At 39.6% G+C, this 19020-nt stretch overlaps 1 protein-coding gene across 2 annotated transcripts in view; it reads right to left on the reverse strand.

Annotated features, from left to right (window-relative positions):
- TIPRL (TOR signaling pathway regulator) overlaps positions 1 to 17502 on the reverse strand; it is a 37244-nt gene extending 19742 nt beyond the window's left edge. Inside the window, exons 1-4 of one of the 2 annotated variants that reach the window (XM_055324306.1) lie at positions 17293 to 17502; positions 10952 to 11131; positions 10183 to 10282; positions 273 to 404 (exon numbers count right to left, since the gene is read on the reverse strand). In XM_055324306.1, coding sequence (XP_055180281.1) covers positions 273 to 404; positions 10183 to 10282; positions 10952 to 11131; positions 17293 to 17396 — 516 coding nt within the window. In that variant the 5' untranslated portion in view covers positions 17397 to 17502. The remainder of the gene's footprint in view (positions 1 to 272; positions 405 to 10182; positions 10283 to 10951; positions 11132 to 17292) is intronic. The other variant, XM_055324305.1, reaches the window with a different exon arrangement.
- Between the last annotated feature and the right edge of the window lie 1518 nt (positions 17503 to 19020).

The raw sequence follows: 19020 nt of genomic DNA on the forward strand, positions 1-19020 counted from the left end.
TTAAGTCATAATTTTCATTCAAGTTAAATAGTAAGCAAACTACAAAGTAGCCAGACACCTCTTAAAAGAAAGTATTCTGCTAAACTAAAGTCTTAGGAGTATACCAAGATTTTGTGAACTTTGTAGTGGATATGAAGATGTACTCTAGACACAAGTGATACTTCACATGATACCATATTAAGACAGTCTGATTCTAAGTGAGGCTTATATTTCTGACCAATGGTAAGAATGGAAGAAAGTAGTTAATTTGAAGCAAAAATCATAGTACTCACAATTTTAACACTCAGACTTGAAACTCCATGATCATGAAGTTCATCCTCAAACAGGAGAACTTCTTCAAAAAATTTAATCTGTTCTCTGGCTTTCAATTTCTCTGTATCTATATGATCTGTTGTAGGTACGACCTGAAAGAAAAAATTTAAGAAGGAACACATAAACATTTATAAAGCTAGACACAGAAGAAAAGCTTTCCTACTAGCCTTTTCTGCATAGACAGACACACAGTTCTACGTTTGGCTATCATCAGTAGACACAAAAGAGGAGCTATATTCCTTGTTTCTGAAAAAAAGATACTAGAGATGGCTGGAACTATAGCTTCACAAAACATAGAGTCAAAATTCATCATCTTTCATACAAGTCAAATTAAAATCAAGCGTTCTGTTGTGATTATGAAAAAATTAATCATCTGAAAATCAGTGTGATGAACTACTACTGTCATAGACATCCAAAGCAGTTTTGTGCTGTGAAAGTCCACTTTTAAGACACTGGTCTGGAACTTTAAAAATTCCCATTTGAATCTTGTTACATATTTTAGATTCCCAGCCTTGCTCCCCTGAACTTACAAACAAATAGTAGTTTAAATAATGAGGTAAATAAGAACTTTCAGAGAAATTCTGAGGGAAAAACTCCTAGCATTCCAAGGGCTTTAGACGATGCTGGCCATTTTTTCCACTATATTATTTTGGGGCTCACAGGCACACATATTCAGAACTTAACAAGAGGATCAACAATGTTAATAAGACAGGTCATATACGCAGCTCACTAAGTCCAGGTGTCTCCTAACAGCTGTAGAGTATGATCTGAGATCATTCCTTACTCCACCCAATTTCACTAAAAAATGTTCAGCTTTTCTATTCTTTGACATAGTTGTATCATAAGTAAACACAACAATGCTTGTCAAGCCACAGGTGTTCAATAAACAGTAGCTATTATTTTACTTTACATAGTCTTCATGAGGAAATAGTTTGTTTGACTCATGGATAGCATTACCTAATGGAGAGTAGTTTGAGAAAACTGAGAGTTAGAAGAACATGATAAAGGATGTTCAAGAGACTATATGGACTGGGGAATAGTCTAAAGGAGTATTATATGATGTAGAGGGGAAAGATTATGATAAAAAGAAAGTAGCAGTGTGTATAGGAGTTCCAAGAGGTGAAAAAATGTCCATAATTCTTCCATGTTCACTCACTCACAGAGAGCTAAAGCTCTCTGTAATTTTATTCCAAAATGTATCTGGAGCAGACCTGAGACTACATACAAAGGAGAAAACTGGGAGTGGGAAGGGAGATGAGGAGCGGCAATAGGGCAGCATACAACCAACGTCTTGGTCACCTGTATGTTTGTATTCTATTTAAGACAAAAGCTGGTGCTTCTAGGACTGCCCAAGAGCATAAAACTTTAGTCAATATTAAATAAACACAACTTCTTAATTCCTTACTTTTTTTTAAGATTTTATTTATTTATTCATGAGAGACAGAGAGAGAGAGGCAGAGACACAGGCAGAGGAAGAAGCAGGCTCCACGCAGGGAGCCCAATGTGGGACTCGATCCTGGGTCTCCAGCATCATGCCCTGGGCTGAAGGCAGGCGCTAAACCGCTAAGCCACCCAGGGATCCCCTTAATTCCTTACTTTTTATTTAGCTTTACAAAGAAACACATTTGTAAGATCCTCCTTATAAAAACACCTGACTTCCAAAAAATCAACCATTCTATCAATTTTCTCATTAGTAAAAGGCTAATATTTCACTAGTATTTCATATATACCTTCATAAGTGACCAGTGAAAATGAATCTATAGCTTTTGCCATTTACTTATGAAATATTCTTATAAAATATAAAGTGTAAAAATAAAATAGAAAACATTCTTATAAAATATTTGAAAGAGAAAGAAAACAATTAGATAAAACATGGGTTAGGGATATTCATTATATTTAATTCACACTATCTTCTTCATTTGTAAGAACAAATACATTTAAAACATATTTTCTTTTTCTCTTTTCTCTTCTTCAATTCTATTTATGTCCTCCCTAAACTCAGGAATCTGAAAAGAGGGAAAACCCCAAAACTAACAGCTACACTTAAAACAGATCAAACACTTCTGGCTTCTAACAATGTCAGAATAAAAAACCCAGACAAATCCTCTTGCTGAAGACAACTTAAAACCTGGATGAAAAACAGTAACTTTTTAAAAACATCAAATGGTCAAAATGCCGAAGAATTACTAGACTGAGCTCTGAAAGAGGACTGGAGCCCAGAAAAAGTGCAAGTGAGCCTGGAGTTGGTTGGTTTGGGCCTGGAGGTATCTGGAATGGCTGATCTAGGGGAGAAGCTCAGCTCTGCTAGGTTTTTGGCTCCATTGCTGCTCAATGGAAGGAATGGGGAGAATTCCCTGCGCCCCTCCCAATCTTGGGATGATACCTTCTAATGCAATACTGGTTTCACAACTTCCTATACTACCAGCCCAGTAAATTCAAATACTGGTCCCAAACCTTGGGCCAAATGTGGCCAAATGTGGTCCATCACCTATTTTTGCATGAATTGTGAGCTAAGAATCATTTTTACTGTTCTTAAATAACTGGAAAAAGCAGCTAAATTTTTTAAAAAGAATATTTCATGACACATGAAATTCAAATTCATTTTATGAATATATATATGAATTCATATATATTTCACTATCTGAAACTCAAATTTCCATGTTCCTAAGTAAAAGTTTACAAAACAAAGCCCTGTCTATTAATTTACTTATTGTCTACGGCTGCTTTCAACTACAGTAGCACAGCTGAGCAGCTGTATCATAAACTCTATAAACCTCAAAACCTACAACATTTACTATCTTTACAGAATGTTTGTAGAACTATGTCCTTGACATGAATACCCTCAGATGGGGACGCCTGGGTGGGTCAGTGGCTAAATGTCTGACTTCAGCTCAGGTTGTGATCCCGGGGTCCTGGGATCGAGTCCTGCATCGGGGTCCTCACAGGAAGCCTGCTTCTCTCTCTGCCTGTGCCTCTGCCTCTCTCTGTGTGTCTCTCATGAATAAATAAATAAAATATTTAAAAAATATATATCCTCAGGTGACTGTTAGAAATGACAAAAATCTCTTCTGAGGAAAAAAAATCATCATTTTGGGATTTTTTTTAAATTATTATTATTTATTTATGATAGTCATACAGAGAGAGAGAGAGAGAGAGAGAGAGAGGCAGAGACACAGGCAGAGGGAGAAGCAGGCTCCATGCACCGGGAGCCCGACGTGGGATTCGATCCCAGGTCTCCAGGATCGCGCCCTGGGCCAAAGGCAGGCGCCAAACCACTGCGCCACCCAAGGATCCCATCATTTTGGGATTTAAACAAAAATAAGGAGATGTATTAGGAGCCCAGACACCATAAACCAGAACTAACAGAAATAACAAGACAATAAAAGACCTTAGGGACTCCAGATACTGAAAATGAGGCCAAAGCTGTAAAACAACAATGCACACTAGTTCCAAGGAAATAAAGGCTAAAGTAAAAAAATTCAAATCATACTAGAACATATTTTTTAAAAAGAATTGTGATCAGGAAGGGTCCTGCTGGAGGGCGCTTGCAGCATTTTATTTCTTTTCCTGGGTGGCTACATTTCACAATTCATTAAACTGTACCTTCGTGTTTTCTGAGTTATTGGCTTAAAAAAGATATGGGATACTACAAACATTCTTGATACCTTACAAGAAAAGTGAGTCCTACTCACCTCTTTCAAATAGGACCTCCCTCACATCAGATGAAGGCTTATGATAAGGAAATTACTCGACTTATAAAAATATTTTTAGTTTATCGTATAAAGTTAATCAATGGTAAATGCTAAGAACCCTATGTTAAATTTCCTTCTTAAAAATTTCCTCTTTAAAAATTAAGTGGTTTGGGAAGCCCGGGTAGCTGAGCGGTCTAGCGCCGCCTTTAGCCCAGGGCCTGATCCTGGAGTCCTGGGATCAAGTCCCACGTCAGCTCCCTGCAAGAAGCCTGCCTCTCCCTCTGCCTGTGTTGATGCTTCTCTCTCTTCCATGATAAATGAATAAAATCTTTAAAAAAAAAAATTAAGTGGTTTGTGTGTGTAAAGATATATATTTATCTTTATATATACGTAATACATATAAGAAAAAATATTTTCTTTTTGTTTCTATAGTACATACCATTAGGAACATATAGTGAAGTTGCTGTTATACAGTGATTTTTTTTTAAAAATTAAGATATTACTTCAATACTATACAAGATTCACATTTTGAAAGTGTACAATTCAGTGGTTTTTAGTATTTTCACAAGATTGTACATTCCTCACCACTATCTAACTCCAGAACACTGCATTATCCCAAAGAGAAACTCCCATACCTATTAGCAGTAACTCTTCATTCCCTCCTTTCCCTAGCTCCTGGAAACCACTACTCTAATTTCTGTTTCTACGAATTTGCCTTCTCTGTAAATCATTCTGGAATCACACATGTGTGTTTTGTGTCTGACTTCCTTCACTTAGCATGTTTCAAGGTTCATCCATGTTGCAGCACGTATTGCATTTCACTCATTTTTCAAGACTAAATAATATTCCACTGTCTAGATACACCAGTTCTACTTATCCACTGATGATTATTTGGGTGTTTTCCACATTTTAGCTATTATGCTATTAAAATGCTGCCCTGAACAGTGGGGTACAAGTTCTTGCATGGATATGTTTTCAATTCTTTTGAGTGTAAACCAAGGGAACAGAATTGCATGTTATATGGTATCTCTATGTTTAACTTTTTTTTTAATTGCAGCCAAACTATGTAACATGAGATCTACCATCTTAACCATTTTTAAGTTTATAATTCAGTAATGTTGACTATACTCACATTGATGTCAAACAGATCTCCAGAACTTTTTCATCTTGCAAAATGAAATAATATCAGAATTGTTAACCCAGGGACACCTGGGTGGCTCAGTGGCTGAGAGTCTGCCTTTGGCTCAGGTTGTGATTCTGGGGTCCTGGGATTGAGTCCCACATCAGGCTCACCGCAGGGAGCCTGCTTCTCCCTCGGCCTATGTCTCTGCCTCTCTTTGTGTGTCTCTCATGAATAAATAAATAAAATCTTAAAAAAAAAAAAAAGAATTGTTAACCCATACCCCTGTGAAAAAAAACTTTATCAACTAGGATACAATACTTCTATTGTTCCTTTTGCCTTAGACTTAACAAAGTCCATTCATTTCCAATGTTTAAGTCTATACAGTCCCCCTTAAAAATGTACTTTGAAAAGCTGAAGATATTAAAGATCATATATAAATGGCCAATAAGCATATAAAAGATGCTCAACATCACTAATCATTAGAGAAGTACAAATCAAAATTCCTCATACATTGTTGATGGAAATATAAAATGGTGCAGTCACTGTAGAAAACAGTATGAAGGTTCTTCAAAAGAATAAAAATAGGGATCCCTGGGTGGCGCAGTGGTTTGGCGCCTGCCTTTGGCCCAGGGCGCGATCCTGGAGACCCGGGATCGAATCCCACGTCGGGCTCCTGGTGCATGGAGCCTGCTTCTCCCTCTGCCTGTGTCTCTGCCTCTCTCTCTCTCTCTCTCTCTCTCGCTGTGACTATCATAAATAAATTAAAAAATTTAAAAAAAGATTAAAAATAGAATTGTCGTGTGATCCAGCAATTCTACTTCTGGCTATATAACCAAAAAACTAAAAGCCAAATCTCAAAGAGATTTTTGCACACCCTTCAAAAGATTAAAAATAGAATTGTCATGTGATCCAGCAATTCCACTTCTGGGTATATAACCAAAAAACTAAAAGCCAGATCTCAAAGAGATTTTTGCACACCTATGTTCATAGCACTATTATAGCCAAGGACAAGCAACCCAAATGCTCATTGATGAATAAATGGATAAATAAAATATGGTATACAAGTATACAGAAATATTATTCACCCTTAAAAAGGATGGAAAGTCTGACACGTGTTATACTGATGAACCTTAAGGACACCATGCTAAGTGAAAATAAGCCAGTCACAAAAGACAAATATTGTATGATTCCTCTTATCTGAAGTATCTAGAGTAGTCCAATTCATAGAAACAGAAAATAGAATGGTGGTTGCCAGGGGCTGGGGGAGGAGGAAGTGGGGAGTTATTGTTTAACAGATACTGAGTTTCAGTTTTTCACCATGAAAAAGTTCTGGAAATTATGGCACAACAATATGATTACACTTAACACTAAGTTAATATACATAGAAATTGTTAAGATGGCAAATTTTGTAATATGTTTTTTATTACAGTAAAAAAAAGGAAAGAGGAAAATAGTTCAAAATATTAATTTACACTGAATGAATTTGCAAATGTTCCAACATGCTTTTAAAAAAATGCCTTTTTTTAGGGGCACCTGGGTGGCTCAGTTAGCTAAGCACCTGACTCTTGGTTTCACCTCAGGTTATGATCTCAGGGTCCTGGAATCGAGCCTATCTAGTTCCAGGCTCAGTGGGGAGTCAACTTGAAGATTCTCTCTTCCCCTTTCCTTCTGCCCCTCCTCCGGCTCCAGCTATCTCTTTTTCTCGCTCTCTTTCAAATAAATCTTTTTTTAAAATGCTTTTTTATTTTTATATTTTTTAATTTTTATTTATTTATTCATGAAAGACATAGAGAAAGAGAGAGCGAGAGGCAGAGACACAGGCCGAGGGAGAAGCAGGCTCCATGCAGAAGCCTGACATGGGACTCGATCCCGGGACTCCAGGATCACAACCTGGGCTGAAGGCAGGCGCTAAACCACTGAGCCACCCAGGGATCCCTAAAAATGCTTTTTTAAATGCATGGACATCATACACATTCTATTCCTAAAAGGCAATACAACTAGAAGAGGCAGTCTTCCACTTCTAGTCTCCTGGAAAGTAAATTTATTTTTTAACTGGAATGAAGAAAACGACCACATATTGTCAGGTACATATCAAGCATCTGACCTCATAACATTCTTACACCATAATCTCAGAGATGTTCCAAGGGTGGCCCAGCTAATAAATAGCAAGGCTGGATTTGAATCTAGGCAGTACAAGTCTATGACTGACTTTCTTCTCTTACACTATGCTACAACTCACAGAGTAATAGGCAAAACAACCCAAGAAGGGTGAGAAACGCTACACACACACACACACACACACACATACACACACACACACACACACACCAGCCTCCAGCAATTAAAAGGCAAGAATTTAAGGCCAAAAGGAAAGGCTTCATTCTAATGTCTCATTCTGTGACATTCTTATTATTCATATAAAATATATTCTCTTCCATGGGCATATATTTTCTATACATAGCAGGACTTTTGTTTTCAGAAAAGGTGAAGAATTAAATAATTTAAAATCCCAAGTAATGATATAGGTTAAAAAATCCTTACATATCAAGAAAGTCAAAAGCAGAAAATGTTCCTATAGGATGATCTTCCCCTAACAAACATGCTTAACAATAAGCTACCACATTGGTATCATGTTGTTAAGAGATACATACTTTAAGATCTTGAACCCATTTCTTCATCCGCAAAATGAGGATAAGAATGCCTATGATATAAGGTTATTTTGAGGATTAAGCAACAAAGTTCTAACAGTTTTGCCTAGAAAACAGTTACTTGATTTTTTAGGGCAATAAACAAACATAACCATCAACTTGTTTAGATCATAAAGCAAATATAAATATTTAAACAATATATATAGGGGCAGCCTGGGTGGCTCAGCGGTTAGTTCCATCTTCAGCCCAGGGCATGATCCTGGGGACCCGGGATCGAATCCCGCATTGGGCTCCGTCCATGGAGTCTGCTTCTCCCTCTGCCTGTGTCTCTGCCTCTCTCTCTCTCTCTGTGTCTCTCATGAATAAATAGATAATCTTTAAAAAAATAAAAATAAACAATATATCTAGTCTTGGTATTTCAATAATACCTAATATATATCTTTTGATAGTATCTTAGCATATATCTAGTCTAATATTTTGGTCTTGGTATTTCAATATTAACTTAGTTCCCTTGACATTTGAGATATAATATATCATAATAATAATAGCAGCTACCATTTATGGACTCTTGCTATGTAACAGACACTGTGCTAAACACTTTACATAATCATTTCCTTACAATTGTTATTATCCAGTTTACCAAAGTGATAAATAATGTTTAGCAAGATTAAACTGCTTTTCCGGGCAGCCCCGGTGGCTCGGCGGTTTAGCGCCGCCTTCAGCCCAGGGCCTGATCCTGGAGACCTGGGATCGAGTCCCGTGTCGGGCTCCCTGCATGGAGCCTGCTTCTCCCTCTGCCTGTGTCTCTGCCTCTCTCTCAATCTCTGTCTCTCATGAATAAATAATAAATCTTTAAAAAATAATAATAAAATAAAAAATAAATAAACTGCTTTTCCAAGTTAAGTAATGGTGCTGGGATTTGAACCCAGGCCTGCCAAAGCCTGAGCTCATTACTACCAGTGAGGGGGTGTTCACACTGACATTTGTCAACAATACCTCAAAACAAATTACACCTCAGGTGAATGTGTCAGTAAGAGTACTGAACACACGTGCTTTTCACCTCCAACTCTCATCCTCCCTGTTTCTACTGCTGTGCTTCTTGCTCCTCCATCACAGCTAATGCTACTTCATAACCCACGGGAGGCCTTTTGTAAGTCATCACTCCTACAAAGGAATAAAACAAGTTCCCATTTCCTTATTCCTGGCAATGAAAGATCAAATGGACTATGTTCTTTACAAAGTTTCTCAATCAGAAGAAAGAACATTACTCTGGGAAGTATTAGGGACTGAAATAACCTTGCTCCCCATTAGACCATAAAGGAGGGATTTCTGTTCTTTGCTGTATCCACAGCTCCTAGAATTAGTGCATAGCTCAGAGGAAGAGCTCAAGAATGAGTGAATGAATGAATAAATGCATACATGTTCTCTCTAAAAATGTATATTGTCTTGGAAGCAGCAGAGAAAAACAGTTAAACCTTGGATTACTGAGAGGCAGAAACTAAAGAGAACAGAGTTCCTTCCATGAACTTCTGTCTTTCCAAGACTCTAAAGATCTCTGCAGAGACAAGGAGCCCACACATAGCTCTATCTCCTTAACATTTCTGTCTAAGAGCCAACATATGATATAGGGTCTCTAATAATTACTTTATTTACACTAAAATGATTTTGTTCTCTGTAATTGAATGTGATCATTAAAGAATGCAACCTAAGCCAAATTTTCTTCATTTCAGTCAAACTGTAGGATTTCAAAATGCAGCTAAGCTCCTAATATGAGACATACCAATTCCACTTTCCCAGCGTCATTCACCATAAAGTCAATCCCTTCTTAAGCACAGTTTACACAGATGCATGATTAATGTAGAGCTTTAGAAGTTATCGAGAGCTTTCCCACAGATTAGCTCATATCAAAACTCTATTGGGAGGTCATTGTTTCTGTTTACCCAATTTACTAAGAAAGTTGAGACTCAGAGTAGGTAGCTTCCTAGAGTCATACCAGGCCCCAGACAGTGCAAGCAGGACAAAGACCCAAGCTGTCTGACCAGAAGTCCTATCTGCCCACCTGCCTGTTCATCTGTACAATTGTAAGCTACTAACCAGCAGGTTCTAAGTCGCCTAATTCATTATACCAAGGGCAGATACACATTTTAATGCTTCTTGAAAAATAATGGTAACATCAAAGCAGTTTGCTATTGCTACTAAACGTACTTTGAGAATAAAAACTATTCCACTATGGCCTTATCTTTTGCTTATAATCAAAAAGCAAAACCCCTTCACATTAGGTTCTAAAGCTTTCCTCAATAGAAAGTGGGATGAAAGTAGCAGCAAAAATAACCATTAAAAAGTTCTAATGCTGAGACTGTCCAAGACAATTATTGACTTTATCATAAAAGCAAAAAATAAGATTTACCTTTAACTTAAGTGATTCTCCAAGTAATGTCCCCTTATAATCTGTTGTATAGGTCCAATCGTATGGTTTAATAACTTCCTTGGAGTGTTCACCCTCCGTCCTCAAATATCAAAATGAGAAGGATTATAATCAGTGATGCAGAATATAGACCATCTGTATTCATGTAACACACCAAATTACATTCTACGAATAATATAAATATCCTAATATATATATTTGCCAAAATTCACTAATACAAGATCTTTCTTGTTTTTCCTGCATATTTGTTGTTAAACTTGTCATAGCTGATAAAGTCTCTCCCATTAGTCTGTGTACTGCCTAAGGACATGGTTTAAAAGTTGATTCCTCCAAGGTACCTAGTACATAATAGATAATAATTGCTAATCTGATTATAAAAAAAAAAATACATTTTTCTCTATTTCAAAGCTCCTCACATTTACAATGCAAATCACAAGTAAACATTTTTCTCAAAAACAGGAACATTAAAGTACACAGTGTACCGCCTCTTCACTAAAGAACACTGAAAGCTCAAAAAAATGTGAACCTTACATAGCTCAGCTCAACTGTAATTCAATTAACTCAACAAGTATTCAATAGGTGGAGTAACTAATCTCCATTTTATGGAAGAGAAAAATGAATCCTAGAATGATTGAACTACCAAGTTTAATAGTAACACTTGCCTTTCACTCTAATAAAATACACATAACATGACTGAAGATGTCTTTCCACTTTTCTTTTTCATTTAACCCGCAACTGCCCGCATTCTCACCTGCTTTCCTGCCACTCTTCAGCACAGGCTACTTTAAGCATTCCTTGATAGTTGTTTACACATCTTAATGCGTCTGTAGCATTGAACTCAATCCCAAAGCCAGAGCCATGCTGGATTCTTAAAACGTTGTCTCCAAACATCATTTCAGGGAGAGATGGCATATGTAATTCATCGGCTAACCTACGCATAACCAAAAGTCAGGTGATAGTTCCATATGTTATAATCACAAAGTGTGCAACAGAGGCAAAAGTTTAAATGTGCTCTGAGTGCAGTTTAGCGCCTGCCTTTGGCCCAGGGCGTGATCCTGGAGTCCCGGGATCGAGTCCCACGTCAGGCTCCCGGCATGGAGCCTGCTTCTCCCTCCTCCTGTGTCTCTGCCTCTCTCTCTCTCTCTCTCTCTCTCTCTCTCTTTCTCTCTCTCTCTATCATAAATAAATAAATAAATCTTAAAAAAAAAAACTACTCTCTCTCAAAAATATTTTAAAAATAAATAAATAAATAAAAATGAATGTGCTCTGAGTGAAGTTCTAAGGGACCAAAAGAAAGCACAAGACTTCAGTGCAAGTGCTCTATGACAGATACTCTAGCAGATCAGGAGCCTTTCTTTTCCATTTTGTTTTTTAAGACTTCTGGATTTTTGAATAGCTACACAGCTATTATTGTTAGGTAAGGTAAAATAACATCATATTAAAAAAATATATTCTTACATAAAGACAACAAAGGATCTATACATATCCTAAGACCATAATTACCCTTTTTCCAATTGTTTTAGATCTACTTCTAATCATATATACCAATTAAATCTTGCTTATATATTAAAAACAAATAAGCAAAAATTCCTGCATGAACAAATTAAACAACAGAAAAAATACTGATTCTTATTAGAAACATCTATTTCACCCCTGGATCACAGAAGGCCCACCACTATCAAGAATAAATACAGGTTCTAATTCTACTACAACTGCCTAGGAGATGACCTAAGGTACCACAGTATTATGGTTCCATAAGCTTCATGTTTCTGGTAGACTCTTTGTTCTTACACAACAATTATATTAGCCTGTTTCCTGTAGGAAAACAACTTTTCTAATATAATTTTCAACTTGTCACAAGTTTTAAAAGGTGGTGATGACGGCAAAAGCGCCAGTACTAATGAGGGAAACCAGCACTTGCTTACATGGATTTCTGGAAGGACTGTGTCAATGTACATTCTGTCCACTGGGGCACCAATTGAGCAGTAAGTACCAAGAACTTAAATTTATATTGACTCAAAATATCCGTTTTGGGAAATCTGTAATAAGGAAATAATCCCCGGGACACCTGGATGGCTCAGTGGTTGAGCATTGGCCTCTGGCTCAGGGCATGACCCCGGAGTTCTGGGATCAAGTCCACATCAGGCTCTGCAGCGAGCCTGTTTCTCCCTCTTCCTATGTCTCTGCCTCTCTCACTGTCCCTCATGAATAAATGAATAAAATCTTAAAAAAAAAAAAAAAAGAGAGAATCCCCAGTGTAGAAAAAAGCTATACACTTTAATACTCATAACCATCTTATTTATAATAGTAAAAAGAAGTACTTGGATGTCCATTTATAAATAAATAAATGGTTATATAAACTACAGTATATCCATATGATGCAATATTATAGGATCATCAGAAATGTTTAAAGAGAAAATATAATAAAGTAGAAAAAATGATTATGATACAATAGTAAGAAAAAACTGGATGTATATTTATTCATCTGTCTGTATGTATGTATATATATCAGTGATCTAACATTTTAAGTTACATCTTTAGTATGATATCTAATAATGTTAATTTTTCATCATAAATGTGAATAAAATTTATTCTTAGTTATTAGGAGCTAGAAAATACTAAGTGCTAGAGAAATTAACCTTCCTATGTCCATTACAACACTACTCACAATAGCCAAGATCTGGAAACAACCTAAGTGTCCATCCACAGATATTGAGATAAAGAAAACATGGTTTATACATACAATGGAATACAAGGCAATCTTCAAAAAGGAAAGAAATCCTGCAATATGCAACATGGATGAACTTTGAGGACATTATGCTAAGTAAAATAAGCCAGTCACAGAAAGACAAATACTACATGATTCTATGTATATGAGGTACCTAAAATAGTCAAATTTTGAGGTGTCTGGATAGCTAAATTGGTTAAATGCCAAATTCTTGATTTTGGCTAAGGTCATAATCTCAGAGTTGAGAGACTAAGCCCCAAGCTGGGCTCTGCGCTTCAGCGCATAGTCTGCTTGAGATTCTCTCTCCTTCTCTGCCTCTGCCCCTTCCCCTGCTCGCACATGCTCTCTCTTTCTATAAAATAAATAAATATATAAATAAATAAGTAAAGCCTTTTTAAAAATAGTAATAGTCAAATTTGTAGAATCAAACAGTGGAATGGTGATTGCTAGAGGCTGGCGGGGGGGGGGATAAGTTACTAATCAATAGACATAAATCTTCAGTCAAGTAAGATGAATAAGCTCTAGAGATCTGCTGTACAACACTATACCATAATTAATAATGATGTATTATACACTTAAAAATTTGTTAAGAGGAGAACTACAAAAGACCCTGAATAGCAAGGCAATCTTGAGAAAGTAGCTAGAGGTGCTTCCTAATTTCAATCTATACTACAAAGCTATAATAGCCAAAACAGTGTGGTGCTGGCACAAAAACATACACATTGATCAATGAAACAGACTAGAGAGTCCAGAAATAAACCCACTTATGGAATTCCCGGGTGGCCCAGGTGGTTAAGCTTTTGACTCTTGATTTCAGCTCAGGTCATGATCTCAGGGTTGTGAGACTGACCCCCACATAAGACTTGGCAATAGGGGGGAGTCTGCTTGAGATTCTCTTTCCCACTCCGCCTGCTCCTCCTCCTCCCTGTTTGCATGTCCACTCACATGATCTCTCTCTCTCAGATAAATAAATCTTTAAACCCACACTTATATGGTCAATTAATCTTTGACAAAGGAGGCAAGAACATACAATGAGGAAAAAAAGTCTCTTCAATAAATGATGCTGGGAAAACTGGAAAATCACATGCAAAAGAAGGAAACTGAACTACTTCCTTACACTATACACAAAAATAAATTCAAAATAGATTAAAGACCTAAATGTAAGACCAGGGACACCTGGGTGGCTCAGTGGTTGAGTGTCTGCCTTCGGCCCCGGGCATGATCCCAGGGTCCAGGATCAAGTTCCACTTCGGGCTCCTTGTGGGTCGTGGGGCACCTGCTTCTCCCTCTGCTTATGTCTCTGCCTCTCTCTCTCTCTGTGTCTCTCATGAATAAAAAATTTTTTAAATCTTTAAAAAAAAATAAATGTAAGACCAGAAACTATAAAACTTCTAGAAGAAAACATTAGGCAATAAGCTCCTTCATATCAGTCTTAGCAATATTTTGTGGATATGTCTCTTCAAGCAAGCGCAACAAAAACAAGAATAAATAAATGGGAGTACGTAAAACTAAAAAGCTTTTGCAGAGCAAAGGAAATCATCAATAAAATGAAAAGACAATCTACTGAACAGCAGATATTTGCAAGTGATATACTCAATAAGGGATTAATATCCAAAATATATAAAGAACTCACACAACTCAATACACACACACACACACACACACACACACACAAAACAAACTAGAAATGGGCAGAGCAGCTGAAAAGACATTTCTCCAAAGACACAGAGACACACGAAAAGATGTTGAACATTACTAATTATCAAGGAAATGCAAATCAAAACCACAATGAGGTATCACCTCACACCTGTGCGAATGGCTATTATTAAAAAGACGAGAAAAAACAAGTGTTGGTGAGGATGTGGAGAAAAGGGAACCCTCCCACCCTGTTGTTGGGAATGCAAAATGGTACAGCGATTTGAAGAACCCTAGAGATTCCTCAAAAAATTAAAAACAAAACTACCATATAATCCAGCAATTCCACTTCTGAGTATTTATTTGAACTAAATAAAAACACTGATTTGAAAAAAAATACATGCACCCTATGTCCACTGCAGCATTATCTACAATAACTGAGATATGAAAGCAACCTGGGTATCCATCGAAAGATGAATGGATAAAGATATAGATGTAAAAATATATATACACATATTTCCAAGAAAAAAGCACAAACTTCCAAGGGAAAAAAAAATTTAAGAATGAGGATCTCCACAAGCCCCCCCCCCAAAAAAAAGAATGAGGATCTCATGTTAAGTGTTCCTACTACAATAAAACAAAATTTTTAATTTTTTTTTTATTTATGATAGGCACACAGTGAGAGAGAGAGAGAGGCAGAGACACAGGCAGAGAAGCAGGCTCCATGCACCGGGAGCCTGACGTGGGACTCGATCCCAGGTCTCCAGGATCGCGCCCTGGGCCAAAGGCAGGCGCCAAACCGCTGCGCCACCCAGGGATCCCAAAACAAAATTTTTAAAAAGAAAATATTAGGGGATCCCTGGGTGGCTCAGCAGTTTAACGCCTGCCTTTGGCTCAGGGTGTGATCCTGGAGTCCTAGGATCCGGTCCCGTGTCAGGCTCCCTGCATGGAGCCTGCTTCTCCCTCTGCCTGTGTCTCTCTGCCTGTGTGTGTGTGTGTGTGTGTGTGTGTGTGTCTCATGAATAAATAAAATATTTTAAAAAAAGAAAATATTAAACACTTTAAAAATTTAATAAGATGAAGATTGAGTATACTGGAATAAATATTCCATAAAAAACATCCAATTAAGTAAATTGTAACTACTGAACAATGTATATGAAATAATATGAGATGTGATTCTCTGAATTTTCCCCAGTATATCCAGAAAAATCTGGTGATCTTACAAAATATTCCAGTTATATATGTAAAAGAATTAGTCTCTAATTTACACTGCTAAACATCCTTTCATGACTCCCTGGTCACTTACCTCTGCCTAAACCTCAAGTGTGCCCTACGCTACCATCCCGTAACTTTTCCCTTTTCTTCTGGATGACTTCTACAAGATTTAGTCCACTCCCAAGGCTCCAGGTGCCATACAAGCTGATGATTCCCAAACCCAAACCCATGGACAGTCATGCTGAGTTCCAAGATAAATGCTTGCCGCACCGTCACTTTATGACCCCCCCACACAACTCACACAGTTCGGCGATCTCAACTCATCCTCTATTCAATCACTGCCCCAATCTGTTCTTCCTCCTATTTCTCACCTTGTTCAATGACAAAGCTTCCCATGCAATAGCCCAAGCAAGACATCTTGTCATCACTATAGACTCCTCCTCCTTCTTCCCTCTTGCTGTCAACCATCAAATCCAGGTACCTAATCTTCTAAAACCTCCCTTTTGCCTCCTCTTCTAACGGGTCTCCTTTCCCAGTCCTGCAGCCCTCCAATCCATCCTCTACATCACCCGCAGAGAAATCTTTCAGAGTATACATCTGACAACGTCACTCCTTTGTATAAAATCACACCGGTGGTAGTCACGCACAATACTAACCCCTTAGCCTGGCCTACAAATTCCCTCCATCTCCGCTCCCCTGGGCCCTACCTCCCACTTCCCATTACTCCCCCTCTGGAACCCCACGCTGCAACCACACAGAAACGTTCTTCAAAAAAAACCCAGGCTCGCGCTCCTGGCTTTACACGTGTCCCCGACGGCCCCAAGCTCTGTCCAAATTCAGTTCAGGCGTCACTAACGCCGCACCGCTCGCACCATGCCTGGCCTCGGGGCTTCACAGGTGCGCCCATCCCCACCCCATCCCGTCGACTTTATCCAGATTCACCCAGGCATCCGAATTTCCCGGAGCCCGTGTGCCTCTCAACGGTCTCAAATAATCCCGCCTGTACATCTGGATAAAGATGTTATTCAGTTATTCACACGGTGTTATAAAGGCCTGTTTCTCCCATAAGGCCGCATTCCTGGAAGCAGAGGCTCTTCCACCTCTCGTATCTCAAGTGCCTGGCACAGCACCTGACATTCTAAAAACCAAGCACAAGTATCGTCCCCGCCATCAACCCCCAAGAAAACAGGCCACCGCCACCACCGCCGCCGCCGCCCGGGAAGAAACGGTGGAAAGGAGCCGCAGGCTGGGACAGGTAGGGACGGCCGGCGAGGGCGAAGTCCACCAGCACAGTCCCGCTCCGCTCAAACCCGGGCGGACTGACAGTTGCACGAACGCACGCCAGGCGACCCCCGCCGAAGGACAGGGGCGGCGCCAGGATTCTCTCCGTGTCACGCAACGGTCCCATCCTCAGGGACGGAGCCCCCGCCCCCGGGGCTGGGGCTGCGCGCGGCTCGCCCTGCCTCCCGCCCAGGCCCAGCTCCCGGCCCGCGCCCCGAGTCCCGGAGCCTCACTTCTCCACATCCGCTGACTTCATGATGTGGGTCTTCGCCGCCGTCAGCTTCCAGGGCCCGAAGGAGAAGTCCTGGTGGCTGCTCTGGAAGCCGTGGATCATCATGGCCGAGGCGGCGCCGGCGCTGACCTCACGGAACACGCTGGACGAGCGGCGGCAGCGGCGGCGAAGGCCGACACCGGTTTCTCCGCCTCCGCCAGGCCCAGCCCCCTCGGCTTGCGAGCCGTTACCATGCCCGGCCCCTGCCGCCCCGCCCCCTGCCGCCCTTCCAGGACGCGGGCCCTCCCTTCCGCCTCCTCCGCCTCTTCGAGCTTTACTTCCGGGGCCAGTTGCTAATGTTGCGTGACCTACGTCTTACGTCACGATGCACCGGAAAACAAAAAAAGGGGGCGAAACCACTGAGGGGCGGGGCTTCGGCGGCAGGGGGTGTGGTCAGTGACGCACCGCCCCTCCCGCCAGACTCCCTGGATGACGTCACCTGGGAGTATTTTCGCAGAACGCCCGTGATGGGGAAGGCGAATTGAACAAGGTCTTTACAGAACTCGCAAAGTGCTGTGATTACGTCCATGTTGGCGAATCAGCGTGCAGAGAAAATGCCGTATATTTTTCTGTTGAGGCCAAAAACCCAGAAATCCCTTAGAATTTAGAGGTCCAGCACCAAATGTTACATGATTCAGAAGTGGACATCTAGCAACTAAGATGTTGACTAAGACTCCTTATCAACAATTTCAGACTTCGGACAGTTCAAGACTTTCCTATTCTAGGTCCCCGGTATAGTGGAAGCAACACTGGAGAAACTGGTATTAAATCCACTTTTGCAGTGCTGTCTTGGGCATCCTCGGGCAAACGTCTTAACTGATGACTTTGGCTTCAGTTGCCTCAAAACAAGATGGCTTCATGCTAGGACATCTCCCGAATCTTGTCTTTCTGGCCTCATTTCCAGAACCTCCCTCTCAGCTCTACCCACGTGCACTCAGCCCTACTTCTAAGCCCTTATTCTTGCCGTTCTCTCTCTTAAACCTATTAAGCCTATTCAGACGTATCCCTTTTCAAACTCAACCTGGCATCTTTGGAAAATGTTGATTCTCCAGCCCCCGTGCCTCACCCTAGCCAAGGAATGATTTGCCTTGAACGGATACATTTTCAAAAGGCTTTTCCTAAGCCCTGGAGCTGGGTTTACTTTCTTCTTCCTCTGAGCCAACATGTTAACTTAAGAAAACTTCAGCGTCCGCTCATTCATCCAAATGAGTATCAAAATGTGAGCACCTGCGATTTGCCAAGCATTTGTTTTATAACAAAATAGCATTCTCACCCTCTCTTGTAATGGATTTTGACAATGGAATTCTGAGACATCGTTTCAGTGATACAAGGCAGGACCTCTTTCCTCTCAAAATGTATGTTACCTATCCAGTTTCATCTAAAATTTCAATGGCTTCAAGTAGGGAAATGGGCCATGATTTGCTTAATCAGTTATTTACAATTTAGTCTAAGTGATTTTATTATATCATTTTCTATGCACTAACCTTGATAGGAAAGTACCAGGCCACACTATCCAGACCCCAGCCAGTGCTTTCCCACCTACCCTTTCAAAACATTTGTCCCCTTCCCAAATTTTCCTAGGCAGGCTACAATGAAGACTTCCTATTAGAAGGATATTTGTATCCAAACTTAAAATCTAACAATTAAGCCCCTTGTTTCTATGGCCTCCAATTCGGCATCTTATTAGAGA

This window comes from Nyctereutes procyonoides, unplaced genomic scaffold, assembly GCF_905146905.1.
Source record: "Nyctereutes procyonoides isolate TBG_1078 unplaced genomic scaffold, NYPRO_anot_genome, whole genome shotgun sequence".
Lineage (NCBI taxonomy): Eukaryota > Metazoa > Chordata > Mammalia > Carnivora > Canidae > Nyctereutes > Nyctereutes procyonoides.